We start from the raw sequence: 21,883 nt of genomic DNA on the forward strand, positions 1-21,883 counted from the left end.
GGAGTGTGACCTATGTTAGAATCTTGGTTGAGTCAGTTAATAATTGTGACCTTAACCTCTCTGAGCCTGAGTTTTCTGATCAGTAAAATCTGGGAATTAAAATAGTTTCCTTTTAAGGTTATAGTGAGAATTAAAACACATGTTAGTTCCCCTCCTAGGAAGCTTATATAAATGGGTTTGGTGTATAACTGAAATTCACTCAAAGTGTAAAGCATTTAAAAAAAAATACAGCCCACTTAATTAACCACCTGTGGATTCTACGGCTTATTTCGATTGAAAGTTGGCTTCTCCTTTCTACCATTATCAGTCAGTGTGGTCACAAAATATAAACTTGTCTGTCAGCCGTGAGACACTAAGCTCTCATTCAACCATAATCAAATTAGTGTCGCAAACTGAATTGCCAGGTAGCTTTTTCAGTCTCATTAATAACATACTCTGTTACTTAATACATCCCCATTTTTTTCTGTTTCAGAGTGGAAGCTCAGAATGAAATGGGGCAGCACGTTCATTGCTATGTTGCAGCTCTCGCTGCTCATACAGCTTTTCTGGAGCAACCCAAGAGCTTTCGCCCTTCCCAGTGGATAAAAGAACACAGTGAAAGACAGTCTCTGAACAGAAATAGCCTTCGTCGCCAAAATCTTACCAGGGATTGCCACTCTCGGCAAATCAAGCACAATGGCTGGGCTGTCCATCAGCCCTGCCCACGTCAGTACAATTACTAAGAATTTCAAGTGTGTTTGGTTGGTTTCTCTTGGTTTGTGCATATGTGTGTGCATGTGTGTGTATGGACGATGAATATGCTGTCTCTTTACAGACAACTGATGACCAATCACACAGTTTTATCGGTATGTTTAGACACTATCTTGAAGACCAGATTTACATGCTGTGTATCACGTAATGCCTTGCTCTTAACATTTACTTTGTTGTAAATTTTTTCAGAATATTTTTGGAAACATATCAATACAATTACAGTGTTTAGTGTTTGGGAATGTCTTTAAATCTATTAAGGTGTACACAAGTTAGCAATTTAAAGACATTTCTTCCCAAGTACGAGAATAGGCATCTTTCAATTTCATTTTATTTGGTATTAATCAATCTTTTGAGTAAGCAGAAATTTATTCTCAGGGTCAGCCATACACTTTATTGACCAGTACTTGATACTCTTTTCTGTATATGGCGAATACATTTTTACACACTAACATGAGCATTAACAAGTGATGTGGTTGCCACAGATATAATGGAATTATGGCTGAACTTTCTTTTGGAAGAAAACTTGATATATTTCTGTGTGTGTGGGTTTTTTATTTCCCAGATTAGCCGTACAGTTCATTTCGGAATTCAGGTACATTAAGTGTTCGTGAACAGTACATTCAGTAACTCCGACGTGACTGTGTGACATGGTACAGACATTACAGGCATCGTGGGACAACAGCACTCGTCTCACATGCAGAGGGATTAAATTCGACCTGTGAAATTATATTTGGGAAAATGTGTGTCCATAACTAACCCACTGGTCTACTGTTGAAGTTGTTTGGATTCTTTCCTGCCAGCTCTGCCTACTCGCCACCTCGCATCAGCTGTAAATGCAGAAGTACTTGTCCTGGCACTTGAGTGACTTCCTATTTATATGTGCCCAAGGGAAGAGAGAGGCTTTATATTTCTGATGCAGTGATAGATCCTCTGCCACGGAGACTGTCCTGCCAAGTGGCAAGCAAGGGTGAAGGGGATCCCTGGTGACATCTCTTCATAGCATCTAAATGAAGGGGTGACAGGTTGGCTTCCTTGAGTTTTCGTATTTTTGTTTTAACTCGGGCTTCGGGCAAAATCTTTAACCACTTTGGCCTCTGTTTCCTCCACCAGTGGGGGAGCAGTGGTACGTACCGCCCTCACAGTTGTTGGGAGGACTGTATACTGATTTGAAGTGGGACTGCCGAGAACTGATCCTTGCGTGAAATACCAGGGGGCTCTCTGCCGAGTCTGGTGATGGGGGTGGGGCTGTGGCAACTCCTCTGCCACAGCTGCTCCTCAGAGGCGACGCTGATGAGGCCGGGGCAGGGCTCTGTTCACACAGAGGCCAGTTAACTCAGCGCAGAGGAAATCGATTTCCTTACCTCTAGCCACTCACTTTACTTTTTAGCAGCTGTAATGGGTTTTGCTGAGCCATCTGCACTCTGACCAGCTTCCTCTGAAATTAAGTTAAACGCATTTACAATCCAAAGCACGTTCTGCATAGACAGAGCAGTACTATCACCTTCATAATCAAATAGCTTATTTTTCCATCTCCTCTGCAACCCTAATTAAATAAGTACATGGCTATACAGTGTTGTCAAGGGAGAAAGCAGCATATAGTTATATGAAGTATTAGTATATACTTCAGTAACCCTGTAGCAGTTGGATGCAGGGAACCATGGGAGACTTTTTTTAAGCGAAGAGCTGGGCTCTTTTCTGACTAGTCTGGGGTATGTGGAGTCAGAAGAGGTTCAAATAGCTTAGTTAGATGGTGGTGGGTTCGTCCACTGGCTGTGCCGAAGGGCCAAGAATGTCTCTTTAGAACAAGAGTCTAGATCCCCCTTCTCTCCTTAGTCCCCTTCCATTTCAGCTACCCCTTTATTTATTTGTTTTCTAATAAGAGGCCAAGTCTGTAAACTTTTGTCAAACTGAGCTAGAAGTTATTTTGTTACTATTTGTGTTTACCAGAGTTGGGAGATAAGGTAGAGTTTTCATGAAGGTGTGTATGTTTTCTACCATGACTGTTAAAGGGCCGTATGTTGCTAACTTGAGCATAGATGTAAGCCTCTGAATACATGGGGGTCTCTTTTTTCATATATTAAATGCAAGTTGTTAGTACCTCACGAGTTAAAGAAGTTCAGCCATGAGAATTTGTTTGGCAGCATGAACAGATTTGTATATAAAACTGCAATGGTCTTTTTTTACTATTATTTTTTCAGATTTCCAAATACCTTAAATACATTTACATCTCTATCAGTTATTGACTTTTTGTTTGCCTTATTTGGGCCAAGTTTTTTATGCTTTGTACCTGGAAAACAAATGATTTCAGTCTTTGCGATGTTTTTTCAGTGTAAGGGTTACCACACACCATCCATGATATCATACTGTCATTTCTGTATCAGTATCTAAGGTTTCTGTCTAAAATTGGCACATGTAAGCATTAAAGAAAGTGGTTATATGATGCAGTTGAAGTTCTTGGTCATTAGATGTTTGTTAGGGATCTACTATGTGCGAGACATAAGACCAATAATAACAGAGAGTGATGTTGATCTGTTAAGTATTCTTTGAAACGTGGCTGACATGCAGCTTATTATAAGTTTATTATTTTTGCTATTGTAAATATTAGTGGTTTACAATGTGCTTTAGTGCATATTCCTTAAAAATTCAAGCAGTGAGAAATAAGACCCCTTTGAATTTAGCGCTCTGTTTCTAAACTGATAATATAGAATGTTACTTGGAAAAAGTCTGGAATATGTGGTGCACACAGCAGTGTTTCATGAATGAGTTTCTTAGTTTTTATAATGCACCATGTTTCTCAAAGTTTGTGTTTTTTGTTAATAAAACATTTTATAATGTATATCCTATGTTTATTACTTTTTCTTCTTCACTTAGTTTGATTATGTACTGCACCGTAAGTTGAAGATTAACCACCCGTTATTTATCTTCTGTGGCAATTTATAATATATGTTTGGGTGGGTGGGGAATTTTTTGCAGAAGGTGCAAAGTGATTGGATTTTTTACTTACTGTTCCAGGGAGCTTTTTTAACATTCATTTCCTGTGCATGTTTTCAGTTCCCATGCAAACTGTTCCTGTTTACATACCTTCCATGTTGTATCAGTACTTTGATTCTAGTGAGATAACAGTTTACTTAAAACTTGAGAGGGCCATTCAGCATTGCCTAATGTTTTTACTTCTCAAATCTGTGTAGTACACTGGTTTGTAATCTCTATGTCTTCCTTGAATCTGAGTGTCTTTGCTATTTCTCTTCCTCCTCAAGGAAATATATTGTCTTATATACTCTTTAAGAAAAGAGAGCAAAGAAGGGTATCTTTCTTATTCTCATTTTCTTTGAGTTGGAAACAAACAAACAAAAAAAATGAAGGACTCCACCTAGAAGATAGACATTTAAATTTAAATAGCTTAGTAGAAACAGTTTAAGAGTTTCCAAGTATTAGTTTTTGTTTTTAGAATCGGTTAAGAGACTGCTCCTTGTACTGGAGATACTAGCATATGTTTGTAATGTTACCTTAAAATTATCTTTTTATTTTATAAGTCCCATACATACTGGTTAAATTCTTTAAAACGTTGGGCTACTATCATGGATAGGTTCACTGCCATCGGCCCTGTTGATTATTATAAATGGCATCCTTATCTACTTAATGCTTAAATTTTTATATAAAATGCTTTATTTAGAAAACATATAATATAGTGGTGTCAGCCTTGCCATGTACCAATTTCACTTGAAATGTGACACCAATTACAGTGGTTTGGGGTGGAGAAAGAGGTCCTGGAAAGCATACAGATAAGGATATCTTTTCCTCTTTGCAACAGTATCCTTTATGTGGGAGGAGAAGTTACTATTCCAAGGAAGGCAGCTTAAGTGGATATTCTTTTGTGTGTCATTGAGAATTTTCCTTACAACATTTTTTTAAATTGTTATCATTGTTAAATGCCCAATTTTGCTCAGTATTTGCCTGAAGTTTTAGTATTTGTTTTCTAGGAGGGCTTCTAAAAACCAAACCAGTACTTGGGGAGGTTGGATGTGTGTGTTTCCAGGCTTGCTGTGTATGAGTGGTTTTGCTTGCTTTTTGGTTGTGTTTTCCTCCAGAGGTTTGGAACCTTAATCAGTAATTGTGTGTGTGTTTTTTAAGTGGCTTTGGTTTTTTGTTTTTGTTTGTTTGTTTGTTTCTCAAGTAAAATTGTGAACACATTTGCTTTTCAAGGGCAGGGCATCAGTTCTAGAGACTGAAGAGTATTGTAGGTTGTACTATGTGCCTTCTTGATGTGTTTCTGGACACAATTTTTGTTCGACAACTTGAAAACTCAAAAGGGACATTAGATTAGGTTATATACTGTACATCAATCTATGCACAAATGGCAGCTTGTTTTCTTGAGCCACTGTCTAAATATTTTTTTCTGTTTTCATAGAAGGTTTTTATACTGATTAGTTCATAGATGGTCAGTTTTATACACAGACTAAACAATACAGCACTTTGCCAAAAATAAGTGTAGCATTGCTTAAACATTGTGTATTAACACCAGTTCTTTGTAATTGGGTTCAGTGGTGTATTTTGCACTACCTGGAGTTATGGTTTTTAATCTGTCAGTAAATAAAATGTCCTTTAACTTCACATTTGTCAGATTCTCTTATTTTTGTCTTTATGGTCATTAGTCTTAAAACTATGTACAACTTACTTAAAATACTTGCTTTTTAGTTTTACTTGTCCAAAAGATATATTTAATATGCACTTTAAATACTTTTTTTAAACTAATTTTTATTGGAGCATATTTGATTTACAATGTTGTGTTAGTTCCTGCTGTACAGCACTTTAAATATTTTTTTTAAACTTGCATAAATTAGCATATTAACATTTTTCATCTAAAATGAATAATCATTTATGTGAACATGAATTTGAGGATGACCCGCAGCCAGAACCTTTTCCCTCCAGCCAATCTGTATTAAAAAACAAATATAGAATTTAATACACTGGTTCTTAGCCTTTTTAAAGCAAGCTTGGTGAATTCTTAATAGCGCCTCTTCCAGATAAATGCAGACACAATCTTACATAAATATTTCAGGACAATACGGACATCCCTGAGGTCCACTGATACCCCGTATTGTGGCACTGTAGTGTTTTTTGGGGTTTTTTGTTTGTTTGATTGTTTTTGCCACACCACTCAGCTTGTGGGATCTTAGTTCCTCGACTAGGGATTGAGCCTGGGCCAGGACAGTGAAAGCGCCGAGTCCTAACCACTGGACAGCCAGGGAATTCCTGTGGCACTGTAGTTTAAATAGGCCAGTAAACATTCAGAATACTTGAATAGGAAGCACAAGGAATAACTCCTATATTAATGGATCCTTGGGGAAGATAAGCATTCTAGAACTATAGCTTATTATTTCAAGACATTTTTATCATCTCTTGAGACTCTCAGCTGAGATGAAAAGATTGGGGGCAGGGGTGAAGAAGAGGGGGTCACTCCAAAGATGAAAATAAGGTCATGAAAGTTGTCGTGGGATGGAGCAGCTTGAAATGAAAGAGCCTAACCTGGAGTGGCGGGTGAATGGTTGTTTCTGAGAAGAGTGTTTAAAAAGGTCCACTTACAAGGTGGCTGGAATGTCACAGGACTCTATTAGCAGCGCCATCACATCTCAAGGGCAATGACTGCATGGAGTCTAACGTAGGTGAGTCAGAAGCAACGGTGGCTTGTGGGGGATGGGTTTGTCGGGGTTTCACAGTTTGACATATGGCCTAAGATTATCTGCTCCTTTGTTTGAACCTGTACTGACCAGAAGAATATTCACTGTCTGTAAAATGTAAAATATTAGGAACCACCAAATGTTTACACACAGGAGAATAGTTGAAAATACTGTGGTTCATTGCACAATGGAGGTCAACAGCACATCAATAATAATTTAAAAAAAGGGGCTTCCCTGGTGGCGCAGTAGTTGAGAATCTGCCTGCCAGTGCAGGGGACACGGGTTCGAGCCCTGGTCTGGGAAGATCCCACATGCTGCGGAGCAACTAGGCCCGTGTGCCACAACTGCTGAGCCTGCGCATCTGGAGCCTGTGCTCCGCAACAAGAGAGGCCGCGATAATGAGAGGCCCGCGCACCGTGCTGAAGAGTGGCCCCCACTTGCCGCAACTAGAGAAAGCCCTTGCACAGAAACGAAGACCATAAATAAATAAATAAATAAACAAACAAATAAATAAATAAATAAATAAATAAAATAAAAAAGATCTGTGAACTGATTTGGAGTGATTTCTGAGGCTCTTAAGTGTAAAAAAGCGAAGTGCAAATGAGTATCTAAGAGTAAGATACCCTCCATGCAAGAAAGAAGAAGATGTAAGAAAACACGCATGTATCTGCTCATTTGTACAAAACATAGGAAGAATAAACCAGAAACGAAATCTTCAGAGGGCAGGTAAAAAAACTGAAGAGAAGAATTGGAACAGGTTCTTGGGGGTGAGGAAGGAGGAATATTTCTGAGTATCCCTTTTGTATAGCTTTGGCTTTTAGAACCATAGTAATGCTTCCAACACCTCCCAAAATAAAAAATGAAAATCAACCAGGGTGTGTGTGGGTGAAGGAGGAACCCCAAATAGGAACCAATTACAACTGGACCTATTACAAATGATAACATAACCACACTGAAGGGAATTGGGACAAAAAGAATTAAGTAACTGGAAATTAGTATTTTGACTGGGTACTATAAGGCTAAGATGAAAAGAACTGTGCACAAATAAACTAGTAGTAATCTGTTGTTCACAGAGGTATGAGTTAATAATTCTGTCATTTTGTATAACGTCATTGTGTATATTAGGACTGAACACACCCCATGAGGCAGACATACCCTAAAGTGACCCCTAGTGAGTCACAGCTTCTGTAATCCCTTTTCCTTCAGTGAAGGCTGAACCAGTGCAGTGGTTGCTTCTAACCAGTAGAATATGGCAAAGGTGAAGGGACTTTGCAGATGTAATTACAGTCCCTAATCAGCTGATTTTAAGATGAAAATAGCCTCCTGGATGGGACTGACCAATCAGGCAAGCCCTTTGAAAGAGAGTCTAGAGGTCATGGACTTGAAGCTCTCTTTCCATTGCTGGGTTTGAAAAAGCAAGCTGCTAGGAATTCTACAGTCACAAAGAAATGCATCTGCCAACAACCCAAGGGAGCATGGAGACAGATTCCCTCCTCAGTCAAGCCTCCAGATGAGAAGGCAGCAGAGAACCTAGTATGCTGTGCCAGACTTCTGACTTACAGAAACTGAAATAATAAATGGGTGTTGTTCTTAGCCACTAAATTTGTGGTAACTTATTATGAAGCATAGAAAATGCATTAAACTGTTGGAGAAAGAACTTACAACTAAGGAAATGGGGACGACTAGAATGGGCTTTAATGGTGTTAAAATGGAATGGAAGGTGTCAGGGTGAACTAATTTTTAATAGATGTACAGATAAATATAGAAATAAATACAGATGTGTATGTGTGCGAATGTACACACACACACGCACACACAAACACTTCCTTGAGAGGGCCGCTGAGAGTAGCTATGTTAACACCTAGCACCCAGATCTTGGTTCCTATACTCTTTCTCCAATAAGAGAAATCAGAGCTCCTTGAAGAAGTGATTCATTCCAGGGCTGCACAAGGAATATTAAAGATGATCTCGGGGAGCCAGAAAATAAATCCTTGAAAAAGGATAAGGGTATGTAAAGAAGATGGAGGAGCCAACTGAGGCAGCTCCTAATGGTGAAAAGCTGGAATAATTTGAACAAAAATTTTTAAATATTTAATTATTACTCATAGAATGAAATAAGTATCCATGACTCTATATTGATAAAAATAAATAAATGGGGGAGAAGAGTGAGCTCTTCTATATGGAAGAATTCCAGTTCATAAATTGAGTAAGCAAAATACAAAATCATCTTTAGGCAAACACCACAGTAATAACTGTCACAGGCAAATTATTGTGGGCAGAGATTTGAAGATTTGAAATGTGGCATCATAGTCTCAAAGTATCTCCCCCATTATATTTATCAATCATTGTACAAAGGTAAAAATAGTAACTCGATAGTGGAGATACCCAGTAGACAACACTTAGCCAAGTGATCAAGGTTAACATCACCAGTAATAGGACATATTAACATCAGGTACCCCCTTAATGTGATACACTGAGAAGGACACGTCACTTCTGTGGCAGTCTTGTCAAAAAGACCTAATCTTGATCTATGAGAAAACATCAGACAAACCCAAACTGAGAGACATTCTTCAAAACGCCTGACCAGTACTCATCTCAAGTGTCAAGGACATGAAAAATAAGGAAAGAATGAGGAACTGTCACAGATTGTCAGAGGATGAAGTAGACCCAACAACTAAATGCAATGTGAGGTCCTGGAATAGAAAAAAGACAGTAAGTGAAATTCAAATAAAGTTGTAATCTTATTTAATACATTAGCGTTTATGTCCTGATCATGATAATTGTACTGTGATTATATGTTTTTAACATTAGGGGAAGTTAGATGAAGCGTATTACTTTTGCAACTTTTCTGTAAGTCTGAAATTACTTCAAAATAAGAAATGTTCCAATGAGTGAAGAGAAAAGCCACAAAGTGGGAGAAGATTTTCACAACACATAATCAACAAGGAAATACATAAAGAATACATAAAGAAATCTGACAAAACATTAAAAAAAAATTCAAAAATGTAATAGAAGACTTCCCTGGTGGTCCAGTGGGTAAGACTCCATGCTCCCAATGCAGTGGGCCTGTGTTCGATCCCTGGTGGGGGAACTAGATCCTGTATGCCGCAACTAAGAGCCCGCATGCTGCAACTAAGACCCGGAGCAGCCTAAATAAATAAATAAATAAAAGTAATTTCTTCTCGGAGTGTACTAGGTATAAAATTTAGTTTAAAAGAATGTAATAGAAAAATGGTTAAAAGCCTTGAACAGCCACTTCAAAATAGAGGAAACTCAAAGGGCCAACTAATATTTGAAAAGATGCTAATTAATTATGATAAGAATGCAAACTAAAAGCATAGTGAAATACCATTATATATTCATTTGATTGGCAAAAATTCAACACTGACAATACCAAGTGTAGGTGGTTTACTGTTGATGTGCATGCCCTGCGTCCTGGCACTTCCATCCCAGGTGTAGACCATACAGAAATGTGTGCTTCTGTGCATCAGGACTCATGTACCACAACTTTCATTTCGGCACTTTTTTTCCAACAGCCAGAAGCTTGAATCAACCCGAATGTCCACCAGTGGTAGACTGGATAAATTGTGGTGCACTCGTGCAATACACTACTATATAACAGTGAAAGTAAACAACCTGTAGCCATACACATCAGAATGGGGGATTCTTAAAATGTGTGAAAAAAGAAAATCACAGAAGAATGTTTGCAGTATGATTTCAACAATATAAAATTCAAGAGTTAGGCTGAGTTAACAGTACATCATTTGGAAGAGTATTCATAGCTGCACAAATATGAAGAGCAAGTGAATGATTACTACCCAGATTAGGATGGTGGTTAGCAGGCAGGGCAGAGGAGGTGTGTTTGACAGGGCCCAGTATAAGATGGGGTCCCAAAACCCTGGACCTGTCCTATTTCTTCGCCTAGGTATAAGACTGTAGTTATGTGTTATACATCGTTATACACGAATGGATGAATAGCTCACAATTCTTTTTTTTTTTTTTCTTTTTGGCTGTGTTGGGTCTTTGTTGCTGCGCGTGGGCTTTCTCTAGTTGCGGCGAGTGGGGGCTAGTCTTCGTTGCAGTGCGCGAGTTTCTCATTGCAGTGGCTTCTCTTATTGCGGAGCAGGGGCTCTAGGTGCGTGGGCTTCGGTAGTTGTGGCTCATGGGCTCTAGAGCGCAGGCTCAGTAGTTGTGGTGCACGGGCTTAGTTGCTCCGCGGCACGTGGGATCTTCCCGGACCAGGGCTCGAACCCGAGTCCCCTGCATTGGCAGGCAGATTCTTAAACACTGCACCACCAGGAAAGTCCCTTCACAATTCTTAAAAGATATATACGCACATACTTATTTAATACCTCCCAAAGGCTAGACATGAAACTTCCTCTAGGGAGAACTGGGGTCTAGGAGCTAGGGTTGGAGAGAGATATACTTTTCACCGTGTACATTCTTTTGTATTTAACACTACTTAAATAAAACTAAATAAATTTTTTTTCAGTTTTTTGGTTCTGTTCCAGACCTACTGAATCAGAATCTTGGAGGATGCCTGGGAATCTGGGTTCTTCCAGCTCCCTGTGTGATTTTTAGGCAGCTGAGGTTGAGAACCCCTGGTGTCAGTAGAGGGAAGTCAGCAGACTGTGCTGTCAGGAATTCCATGGGCTAGAATCCAGTCCTCCTCCTTCCCCAGAAGTCGAGAGCCCTAACCCTCTCCTTGGGAGAGGAAATCCCAGACACGAGTTGGCTGAGTGGAGGAAGCCACGGGGTCTGGCTCTTGAAGGCTGCTTGTTCACGTTGCTGCTCTGGACATAGGGAGGCACCAGCACCCCCACCATAAAGTTCCTTCTTGGTCTCGGGGGGCCAGCCAGAAAAGAGTGTGACTGCTCCCTGTGCTGTTTTCTGTCACATCCTTCTTTCTTGATCTCCTTTCTTCCTTTAGTGGTACTGCCTCAGTCATCTGGCTCATTAGATCATGGATTATATGCAACTGAGGAGTAGTATGACTTGAGTTCTGTGTCTTTGGGTTAATTTTAGTTTTAAAATACTACGGTATCGGGGACTTCCCTGGCGGTCCAGTAGTTAAGACTGCCCTTCCAATGCAGGGGGCGTGGGTTTGATCCCTGGTTGGGGAAGTAAGATCCCACACGCCACGGGGCCAAAAAAAAAAAAAAAAAAAAAAAGATAAAATAAAATAAAATACTAACGTATCCTTCTTTAGCATACAAATTCATACTTCAAACAAAAACTTCTGCCTGAATTTACAATTTAGGATCCCATAATACTGCAAATCTAGACCTGGCCTGTCTAGTATGGTAGCCCCTAACCACATGTGGCTATTTTAATTAAAATCAAACAAAATTTAAAATTCAGTTCCTCAGTCACACTAGTCATATTTCAACTGCTCCACAGCCACATGTGGCCAGGGGACACTGTATTAGACAGCTCAGATATAGAACATTTCCATCATCCATAAAGTTCTACTGGGCAGTGTTCTCTAGACCTATCAACAGTTCCACAGCTCCTACGTAGCAATCTCAGACCACTACTCTGCCATGCAGCTTTCCCCTCCACTTCACCTGCTTCGAGTTATTAGAAATATACAGGCTGTCATCCTCTTTCTTCACGGCCACCCTCCTTCCTATCCAGCCTTGACGCCATTCTGCACCATTTGGGCCATTCTCATGATCACATGCTCAACTCTGAATCTTTTCTCTTTCAGACATGCCTGCTCTGCTGATCTCCAACCTCCTGTCAATCCGAATGCAGGACTTTGTTTCTATGCCTGAGCTGCCTAAGAGCTACTGGAGGAAATCACCCAACTGTGGGGATCGGGGCCATGAGACACTCAGGGGTACAAGCTCAAGTGCCACTGTTGGGCCATCCTGTTGTGTGCCCCTCGTCAACTCTATGCAATTCCCCTTCTCTACTCTCCTCAAGACCCCACACCCAGTGCTATCAAACTTTAATGTGCAAGCGAATCACTTGGGAGACCTTATTAAGAATGCAGATTCTGATCCAGTAGGTCTAGGGTGAGGCCAGAGATTCTGCATTTCTAACAAGCTCACCTTAGAGAAGTTTGTAAAGCTGAAAAATGGATTAGTAGTTAAAGAGCCGACCAGGCTTTGTCTGTGATAAACGAAGCCTCTAAAGTAACAGCAACAGAGTCTGAAGTGGTGGCTTCCCTGGACAGCTTTTTCTTAACCAGCCTCCCAGGACCCACCCTGTCACTATTACCTCTGAAACCCTGGGAGGCCCTGGCCAATGTCCCCTGCTTCAAACCAAGCCTGGGCCGCAGGAGACAAGAAGAGCACCTGGCTTTGTCTGCCTGATGAGCCGACTGTGCCAATGGCACTGCTCGGGAAGGGAGTCAAACTGGTTAGTACATTGCACTTAGAAGTTCCTGAGTTTTACAAGTAGGCAGTAGTTTTTCTGGGGGAAAAAAAAGTTACAAATATCTATCCAGAAATCCAGAGCAAGTTAGAAAGTCTTGGAACCAAGGAACAACTTACAAAAAACAGTTTTGCTGATCCAAAAATATGTTGCATTTGGCAACACGTGCTGGAGAATGAATTTGCAGCCCCAGAGTTCTGCAGAAGTACCTGAGGGGCCTATTAGCATAACAAAACTTCCGTTAATACTTTTGCCCTTAAAAAGCAAACGTGATGAGACTTCTCTGGTGGTGCAGTGGTTAAGAATCCACCTGCCGGTGCAGGGGACACAGGTTCGAGCCCTGGTCCGGGAAGATCCCACATGCCGCGGAGCAACTAAGCCTGTGTGCCACAACTACTGAGCCGGTGCTCTAGAGCCCATGAGCCACAACTACAGAGCCTGCGCCTAGAGCCCCTACTCCACAACTAAGAGAAGCTTCAACAAGGAGAAGCCACCACAATGAGAAGCCCGCACACTGCAACGAAGAGTAGACCCCGCTCGCTGCAACTAGAGAAAGCCTGCGCACAGCAACAAAGACCCAACACAGCCAAAAAAAAATAAAATAAATAAATTAAATAAAATAAAAAGCAAACATGGAGAATTTGACATTTTATATTCTTAAAGCAACGTGAATAAACTTAAGAATTCTTCCTTGTATACCCTGTCATAAAATTGGATTGGTAAAACATTAATGCATGAGGCCATAACATTTAGGGGAGGACTTGACAAAGTGAGATGACATTAGTTTTAGGTTCCAACTAAAATTTTTGCCCCCCTCTTTTTTTTTTAATAGACTCTGTACATTTATTGACATCTTCTAAAATCTCTGTAGTGTTGTAGTTTTACAACCAGTTTTGGGGGGTGCCATTGCCATACACTTACGGGTAATTCAAATACCTGGTTATTACATAAAAATAGCCCATTTCAAACCCAAAGTTTTACTGTCAATTTTGGCAGAACTTACTTTCACTTCTATTTTCCAATTGTTATATTGGGAGGAAATATCCTAGTCAGACCCTGGGAAACGTGGGTTCTGGTTGTATTGCACAGCAACACCTGTGTTGTAGTTGAAATTCCAGTAAGTATGTGAAACTACCACAAGGATGTAAGGCTAATTTGAAGATGTTAGTAAGTGCCTCCATAGCTGTCACATGAGGATCCTTGGGAACAGGTAGAAACCAGAGGACTGCAATCCTTAGATTATTGTAGTTTTTTGTTTGTTTAAAAAACAATTTTTTTTTGGCTGCACTTCTCATTTCACAGGATCTTAGTTCCCCAACCAGGGATGAACCCATGCCCCCTGCAGTGGAAGCACAGAGTCCTAACGACTGGACCACCAGGGAAGTCCTGATTGTAGTATTTTTATTATAAGAACTTGTACACTGATACCACCCTTTTCAGTGGTTTGTCTTCTAAGTCTATCTTTTGTGGCTGTTTTGTTTTGTTTTGAATAAGTAAAGTAAGCTAAAATTGGGCCTACTCTGTAGTAATTCCTTTAAATGTAAATACTAAATACACTTAAGTGGCTGACAGGATGACATGACGGCTGGGATGTAAAAGGAGCCGGGTCATTGATGAGGTGTTAAAGGCAGGGCACTGGCCTTTCCCACTCAGATGGATGGACCGGTGGACAATGTCTCTATTAAGGAAGTTTCTTGCTGTTGGGTGGCACTGATCCCACGGGACAAGGATCTGGCTGGTCTCCGTGTTATTTGCTGTGTTGATTCAGTGTTGAACTGCTATTGAGAAACAACAGAGGGAAAAGTATTGCATCAGCCTCTAAGAACTTGCACAAGGCTTTATTTCTTCTCTTTTCTATGCCATCTTGCTACTTCCCCAGCTACTTAATGACCTTCAGACTCACCACACGTTCATGTCTCACTCCCTAAGTTGTATACACCATTTCTGCTTATGTGCCACTGGCTAGAATTCAGTCAGTGGCCTCTCCTAGCTTCAAGGGAGAATGGGAAGTTTAGCCTTTCTTTCAGCCAAATAAGAAGATCTACTACTGATAAAGAGGGAGGGCACAGATATCAGGGTGGGCAATGTCTAGAAATCTCTCCCACTCATCCACTAAAATCCACTCATTCTACAAAGTCAAGGACAGGCAACACTTAACTCTGTTAGGTCTTCCTATTTCTTCCCTAACCTCCCTAGGCGGACTCCTAGTCACTCATTCCTCTTAAGTCCCACTTCTACTTCTGCTTGCTTTTTCGCCTTGAGTACAAGATCTATGAAACTTCTCAGAGCTCATTCTAAATTGTAAGTCCTGAGCCATGGACACCTACGGCTCAGCTTCATATGGGGGGCTCCATGTTACTCACTTTGTACTTCTAAGAACTGTACGTTTACTTTTGTGTGCAGAACCTGGGACATATGTGGCAGTTAGCAGCCTGAGACCCTTGGACTTCGAATCTATGCTATTTTCAACATATATTTAAACTACAATATATATTAAGCTAATAAATTTTATGCATATGCATTATTATTATACAAGTCAAAATATTTGTTGTTTCTATAAATGACATTTCAGTTTGGTTAAGCTGGTTATCCATACTGATCAGAACCTGTGTTTGGCAGTTGTATATATAGAGCTCCAAGGCTAACGGGGTCTCTGGTTAAAAACAAAAAAACTGGGAGTCACTGTCCTAGGTGCTCAGGAAACATGTTTTAATGAATGTATGAGGAAACTGTTATTTCTTTCACTACATAAAAAATTTCTTCCAAAAAATTAGGCCCATATTCCTTATTGGCAATTCTGAAGTCTGAAAGCTCTTAAAACCAAAAGTTGTTCCATAAGTTTGGCACAAAACTTATTTTGCAGCAAAACCTGGCTTGAACTGACCTAAGACTCAGTTGTGTCATAACATTCCTCCCAAAATATCTGCTGAGTGCTGGTGTTTTGTTGCTTTTTTTTGTTCTTTGTAACCATGAAAACGTCAAACAGAGTCAAAGATACCCCTGTTGTAACAGTGAGAAGATAAACAGAAGAAAAGAAGCGTCTCTCATTAACAACAGCACAGACAGTGAAGTTATTACAGAAGCTTGATCCTGGTGTCTGTGAGGCATTTTACTGAAGATTATGGAGTAGAATAATTGTTAAATATGACTTAAAGAAACAGAAGTTGTTTAAGATATATAGTGATAATTAACAAAAATTAATAAAAACAAGAAAACGCTGCATAGGACAAAAATGTAAGATCTTGACCATGTTTTGGTTGAGTGGATTCCACAAGAAGGGAACATATATCTAGAATATAGCTAGACTGTACCATGAAGAATGGAACCTGAAGGTATGTGTGAACATTTATTAGAATTGGCTACAGATATTAAAGAAGCATCATTGTGTAAAATAATCTGAAAATCAAGTGGAAAAAGCTTCTAATGATCAGAAAACATCAGAAAATTATGTGGGTAAATTTGATACAATCATATCTGGTAAAAACCTTATTCTTGAGCAAATTGACAATGCTGAAGAAACAGCTCTTTCCTGGAGATACATTCCTGGAAAGACATCAACAACTCTGAAGAGTGAGATGCACAGGTCTTGGGTGTGCCACAGCTGCTGCCCACGTTAGACAAAACTGGCAGTGACTGGAAAGAGCAGCATCCAAGATGTGCAAAAGGTGTACATGCCTTACCTGGGCTGCACTATGCAAACAAAACATAGGTAACCAGAGAAATACAGTAAGTACCCTACATGTGAACCTTCAAGTTTTGAACTTTCAAACCACGTTGTTAGTTCATGTGTCTGGCGTACATTGTCACGTGTGTGCATCCTCTACACGTGGCTGTGCTTTTGTGTACTTTACTGTACAGTAGTACAGTATCTTTATTTCAAGCCCAGGATGTCCGGAAGCAAGCATAAAAGCAGCGGTGATGTAGCTGGTACTGCTAAGAAGTGCCAAGTGATAACGATGGAAACAAAAGTGAAAATAATTGAGAGAGTGGAGCGAGACGAAAAGATGGTAGATGTCGCTCATTCTTATAACATGAATCGTTCAACCATCGGCACGATTCTAAAGAACACGGACAAGATCATGGAACATGTGAAGTCTGCTGTGCCGATGATGTCGACAATAATATGGAAGCATGGAAAAGTGAGGGAGGAGATGGAGAAACTTCTCAGTGTGTGGATGCAGGATCAGCATCAGCATCGAGTCCCGGCTCAGCTTAATGCTGATTCAAGAGAAAGCTAAAAGCCTTTATGAAGACTTGAAGAAGAAACACAGTGAAGAATCAGAGGGCGCATCTTTTAATGCCAACCATGGCTGGTTTCATCTGTTCAAGGCTAGAACCAACCTTCACAATGTAAAAGTAAGTGGCGAGGCAGTGAGTGCAGATACGGTAGCTGCCCGGGAATCTCCTGCAACACTTCTAGAAATTCTTGATGAAGGCATGTATTTACCCAAGCAGGTTTTTAATGTGGATGAGACAGGACTGTACTGGAAGAGGATGCCAGACCGAAGTTACATCAGGAAGGAGGAAATGTTGATGCCAGGCTATAACTCAGCAAAGGATAGGCTAACTCTGTTGTTTGGTGGCAATGCTTCCGACGATATGAAGCTGAAGCCTCTCTTAGTTTATCATTCAGAGAACCCAAGAGCCCTTAAAAACATAGCCAAGGGCTCGCTTCCTGTTGTGTGGAAGAGTAACCTCAAAGCCTGGGTTACAAAGGCCATTTTCCCGGACTGGTTTTTCCACCACTTTATCCCGGAGGTAGAGAAATATTGCCTGAAGAAGGACATCCTATTCAAAACTCTTTTGCTGCTCGACAGTGCTCTGGGACACCCCCCATTCATGGATGACTTTCATCCCAATGTCAAAGTAATGCATCTACCACCGAATACTACGTCGCTCATCCAACCTATGGACCAAGGAGTTATAGAGACTTTCAAGAAATATTATTCACATCACACTTTTCATCAGGCAGTAAAGGCAAGTGATGAATCAGGAAAAACCTTGTGACAATTTTGGAAGGACTATAACATCTACAAGGCCATAAAAAACATTGACTTCGCTTGGCGTGAGTTTACAGCCATCACCATGAATGAGGTTTGGAAGAAACTTTGCCTGCAGTTTGTTCACTATTTTTGTAGATTTGAGAAGGTGGATGAGGAGTCCAAAGAGGTCTTCAGCGACTGAGTGACCCTCAGCGAGAAGCTGGAGCTAGATCTGCAAGAGGACAACTTCACTGAACGCCCTGCTGTGCAAAATGAGGAGCTTACTAATGAAGACCTGATGCAATTGGAGGCCCAGAGAAAGGACGAAGACAGACAAGAGGAAGAAGAAGTAACTGAAGAACCGAGGAGATTCACAACACAGGAAATGGCAAGGGGATTTTCCTTGAGGAGGTACTGTTAGGTTCTGAGGCACAGGACCCAAACGTAGAATGGTACACAAAGGTTGCAGGAGCCATTCAGTATGCAATCCAGTGCTACTGTGTCATTTGTGACGAGAAGAAAAGAGCTACTACCCAGACATCACTGTATCATTTTTGGAAGAGGGTAGATAGAATTGAATCCAGCAAGGAACCAGAACCTGTGCCATAACGTCAGGCGTGAGTGAAAGTGCAACTTGCTCTCCGTCTCCTATTGCCAACGATCTTCAGCTCTACCATCTCCCACCTCCTCTCCCTCCTCCAGTCAGTAACTCTTCTTGCCTGTTCACTTGATGTCAGCCCCTGTATACCAGCTGTTGTACTTTACTACTGTACTTTTCAAGGTACCATACTGTAAGATTAAAAATGTTTTATTTTTTCTGTTTGTTTTTTATGTATTATTTGTGTGAAAAATATTATAAACCTATTACACTACAGTAGTATATAGCCAATTGTGTTAGTTGGGTACCTAGGCTAACTTTGCTGGACTTACAGATTGGACTTACGAATGGTGCTCTCTGAACGGAGACTTCGTAAGTAGGGGACTTACTGTACTGTGACGGGTCAAGAAGGATTTTACCATGGCAGTGGGCGTTCACTGCAGGCAGGCTGCTCAGGAAGGACTGTGAGGTTTTACTCTTCCTAGAGAAGTGTTGCACATGCCCATCCTGAACTTCTTGTGATGCCAATGTGAAATTTTACCCTCCGGGAAGAACAAGTAAAATCACTTAAGAAATAAGACAAAAATTGCCCTAGGTGCTTGCTTGCAGCAGTTAACGAGCGCCTCAGAATCAAAGACTTCCTGGAAAAGTTCAGTCTTCACTACGCCATTAATACAGGCGCTAAGGCTTGGAATTACGGTGATAAATCAATATCAAAAGTGCTTGTCATTGATATGATGCAAAACCACACACTAATCATGAGAAAAATCAGACAAACTCAAATCGAGGGACATTTTACAAAATACCTGACCAGCACACCACAACAGTTTCAAGGTGATAAAAAGGAAAGACTGAGAAACTGCCACAGACTCAAGGAGACCAAGGAGACATGATGATTAAATGCAACGGGGTAACCTGGATTGGATCCTAGAACAGAAAAAAGGTCATTAATGGGAAAACTGGTGAAATCTGATAAAGTGTGGGCATTAAGGAATAGTATGATACCATTGTTAATGTCTTAGTTTTGGCAGATGTGCCATGGTTACTTAACATTAGTGGAAGATGGGTGCAGAGTATATGGGAACTCTGTAGTACCTTTGCAACTTTTCTGAAAATCTAAGATTATTTCAAAATTAAAAGTCTGTGCTTGGACTTTGGTTTACAGTGGTGTTTGAAGCTAAATCCACAGATGAATACTTTGAAGGATTTCATATTACTAATGAGAAGACCACCTTTTGCTAAAAGTTTATCAGCTAAAAGTATAAATTGACATCAATGAAATATTCCACGTTGACAATGATGCTTCCATTATGCATGTCTTGAGTGGGGAAATTGCTGAAGTGGTTTTTTTTTTAAGACTTTGTGTGGATGTATTTTTTTTTCTTGTGGTAAAATACACACCATAAAATTCACCATCTTAACCATTTTTAAGTGTACAGTTCAGTGGTATTAAAATACAGTCACACTGTTGTACAACCATTGCCATCATCCATCCCCAAAACTCTTTTCATCCTGTGAAACTTAAACCCTTTTCCTTATATAAACAACTCCCCAGCCTGCCCTCCCCTCAGCCCCTGGCAACCACCATTGCAATTTATGTCCTTATGATTTGGGCTACTCTAAGTACCTCAAATAAGTGGAATCATATAGTATTTGCCTTTTTTGTGACTGGCTTATTTCACTTAGCATAATGTCCTCAAGGTTCATCCATCTTGTAGCATACTGCAGAATTTCCTTTTTTTAAAGGCTGTATATACTACATTTTGCTTATCCATTCATCAGTGACGGACACTTGAGTTGCTTCCATGTTTTAGCTAATGTCAATAGTGCTGCCATGAAAATGGGTGTACAAATATCCCTTCGAGACCCAGTTTTAAATTCTTCTGAGTATTTAGCCAGTAGTGGAATTGCTGGATTATATAGTAATTCTATTCTTAATTTTTTGAGGAACTGCCACGTTCTTTTCCACAATGACTCTACCATTATACATTCCCACCAACAGTGCACAAGTCTTCCACTTTCTCTACATCCTTTCCAACACTTGTTTGTTTGTTTTTTAATCAGTTTAATACACATCAGTGTATACATGTCAATCCCAATCGCCCAATTCATCACCCCTCCACCCCCCCGCTGCTTTCCCCCCTTGGTGTCGATACGTTTGTTCTCTACATCTGTGTCTCAATTTCTGCCCTGAAAACCAGTTCATCTGTACCATTTTTCTAGGTTCCACATATACGCGTTAATATACGATATTTGTTTTTCTCTTTCTGACTTACTTCACTCTGTATGACAGTCTCTAGATCCATCCACGTCTCAACAAATGACCCAATTTCGTTCCTTTTTATGGCTGAGTAATATTCCATTGTATATATGTACCACACCTTCTTTATCCATTCATCTGTCGATGGGCATTTAGGTTGCTTCCATGACCTGGCTATTGTAAACAGTGCTGCTATGAACATTGGGGTGAATGTGTCTTTTTGAATTATGGTTTTCTCTGGGTATATGCCCAGTAGTGGGATTGCTGGGTCATATGGTAATTCCATTTTTAGTTCTTTACGGAACCTCCATACTGTTCTCCATAGTGGCTGTATTAATTTATATTCCCACCAACAGTGCAAGAGGGTTCCCTTTTCTCCACACCCTCTCCAGCATTTGTTGTTTGTAGATTTTCTGATGATGCCCATTCTAACTGGTGTGAGGTGATACCTCATTGTAGTTTCGATTTGCATTTCTCTAATAATTAGTGATGTTGAGTAGCTTTCCATGTGCTTCTTGGCCATCTATATGTCTTCTTTGGAGAAATGTCTATTTAGGTCTTCTGCCCATTTTTGGATTGGGTTGTTTGTTTCTTTAATATTGAGCTGCATGAGCTGTTTATATATTTTGGAGATTAATCCTTTGTCCGTTGATTCGTTTGCAAATATTTTCTCCCATTCTGAGGGTTGTCTTTTCGTCTTGTTTATGGTTTCCTTTGCTGTGCAAAAAGCTTTGAAGTTTCATTAGGTCCCATTTGTTTACTTTGGTTTTTATTGCCATTACTCTAGGAGGTGGATCAAAAAAGATCTTGCTGTGATTTATGTCAAAGAGTGTTCTTCCTATGTTTTCCTCTAAGAGTTTTATAGTGTCTGGTCTTACATTTAGGTCTCTAATCCATTTTGAGTTAATTTTTGTGTATGGTGTTAGGGAGTGTTCTAATTTCATTATTTTACATGTAGCTGTCCAGTTTTCCCAGCACCACTTATTCAAGAGACTGTCTTTTCTCCATTGTATATCCTTGCCTCCTTTGTCATAGATTACTTGACCAGAGGTGTGTGGGTTTATTTCTGGGCTTTCTATCTTGTTCCATTGATCTATGTCTCTGTTTTTGTGCCAGTACCATATTGTCTCGATTACTGTAGCTTTGTAGTATAGTCTGAAGTCAGGGAGTCTGATTCCTCCAGCTCCGTTTTTTTCCCTCAAGACTGCTTTGGCTATTCAGGGTCTTTTGTGTC

The 21,883-nt window shown here is 40.2% G+C and overlaps 1 protein-coding gene and 1 long non-coding RNA gene across 7 annotated transcripts in view; one reads left to right on the forward strand and one right to left on the reverse strand.

Annotated features, from left to right (window-relative positions):
* TP53INP1 (tumor protein p53 inducible nuclear protein 1) overlaps positions 1 to 18,037 on the forward strand; it is a 28,996-nt gene extending 10,959 nt beyond the window's left edge. For 4 of the 6 annotated variants that reach the window (XM_082363821.1, XM_082363819.1, XM_082363822.1 and 1 more), the window contains 2 exons: positions 473 to 705; positions 12,139 to 18,037. In XM_082363821.1, coding sequence (XP_082219947.1) covers positions 473 to 705; positions 12,139 to 12,452 — 547 coding nt within the window. In that variant the 3' untranslated portion in view covers positions 12,453 to 18,037. Of the gene's footprint in view, positions 1 to 472; positions 5,362 to 12,138 lie in introns of those variants that run through there. The other 2 variants (XM_082363824.1, XM_082363823.1) reach the window with 2 other exon arrangements.
* LOC309614917 overlaps positions 1 to 21,883 on the reverse strand; it is a 68,649-nt gene that overhangs the window by 26,010 nt on the left and 20,756 nt on the right. The gene's annotated exons all lie outside the window — the stretch shown is intronic.

Source organism: Balaenoptera borealis (genome assembly GCF_965194805.1).
Source record: "Balaenoptera borealis genome assembly, chromosome: 17".
NCBI lineage: Eukaryota > Metazoa > Chordata > Mammalia > Artiodactyla > Balaenopteridae > Balaenoptera > Balaenoptera borealis.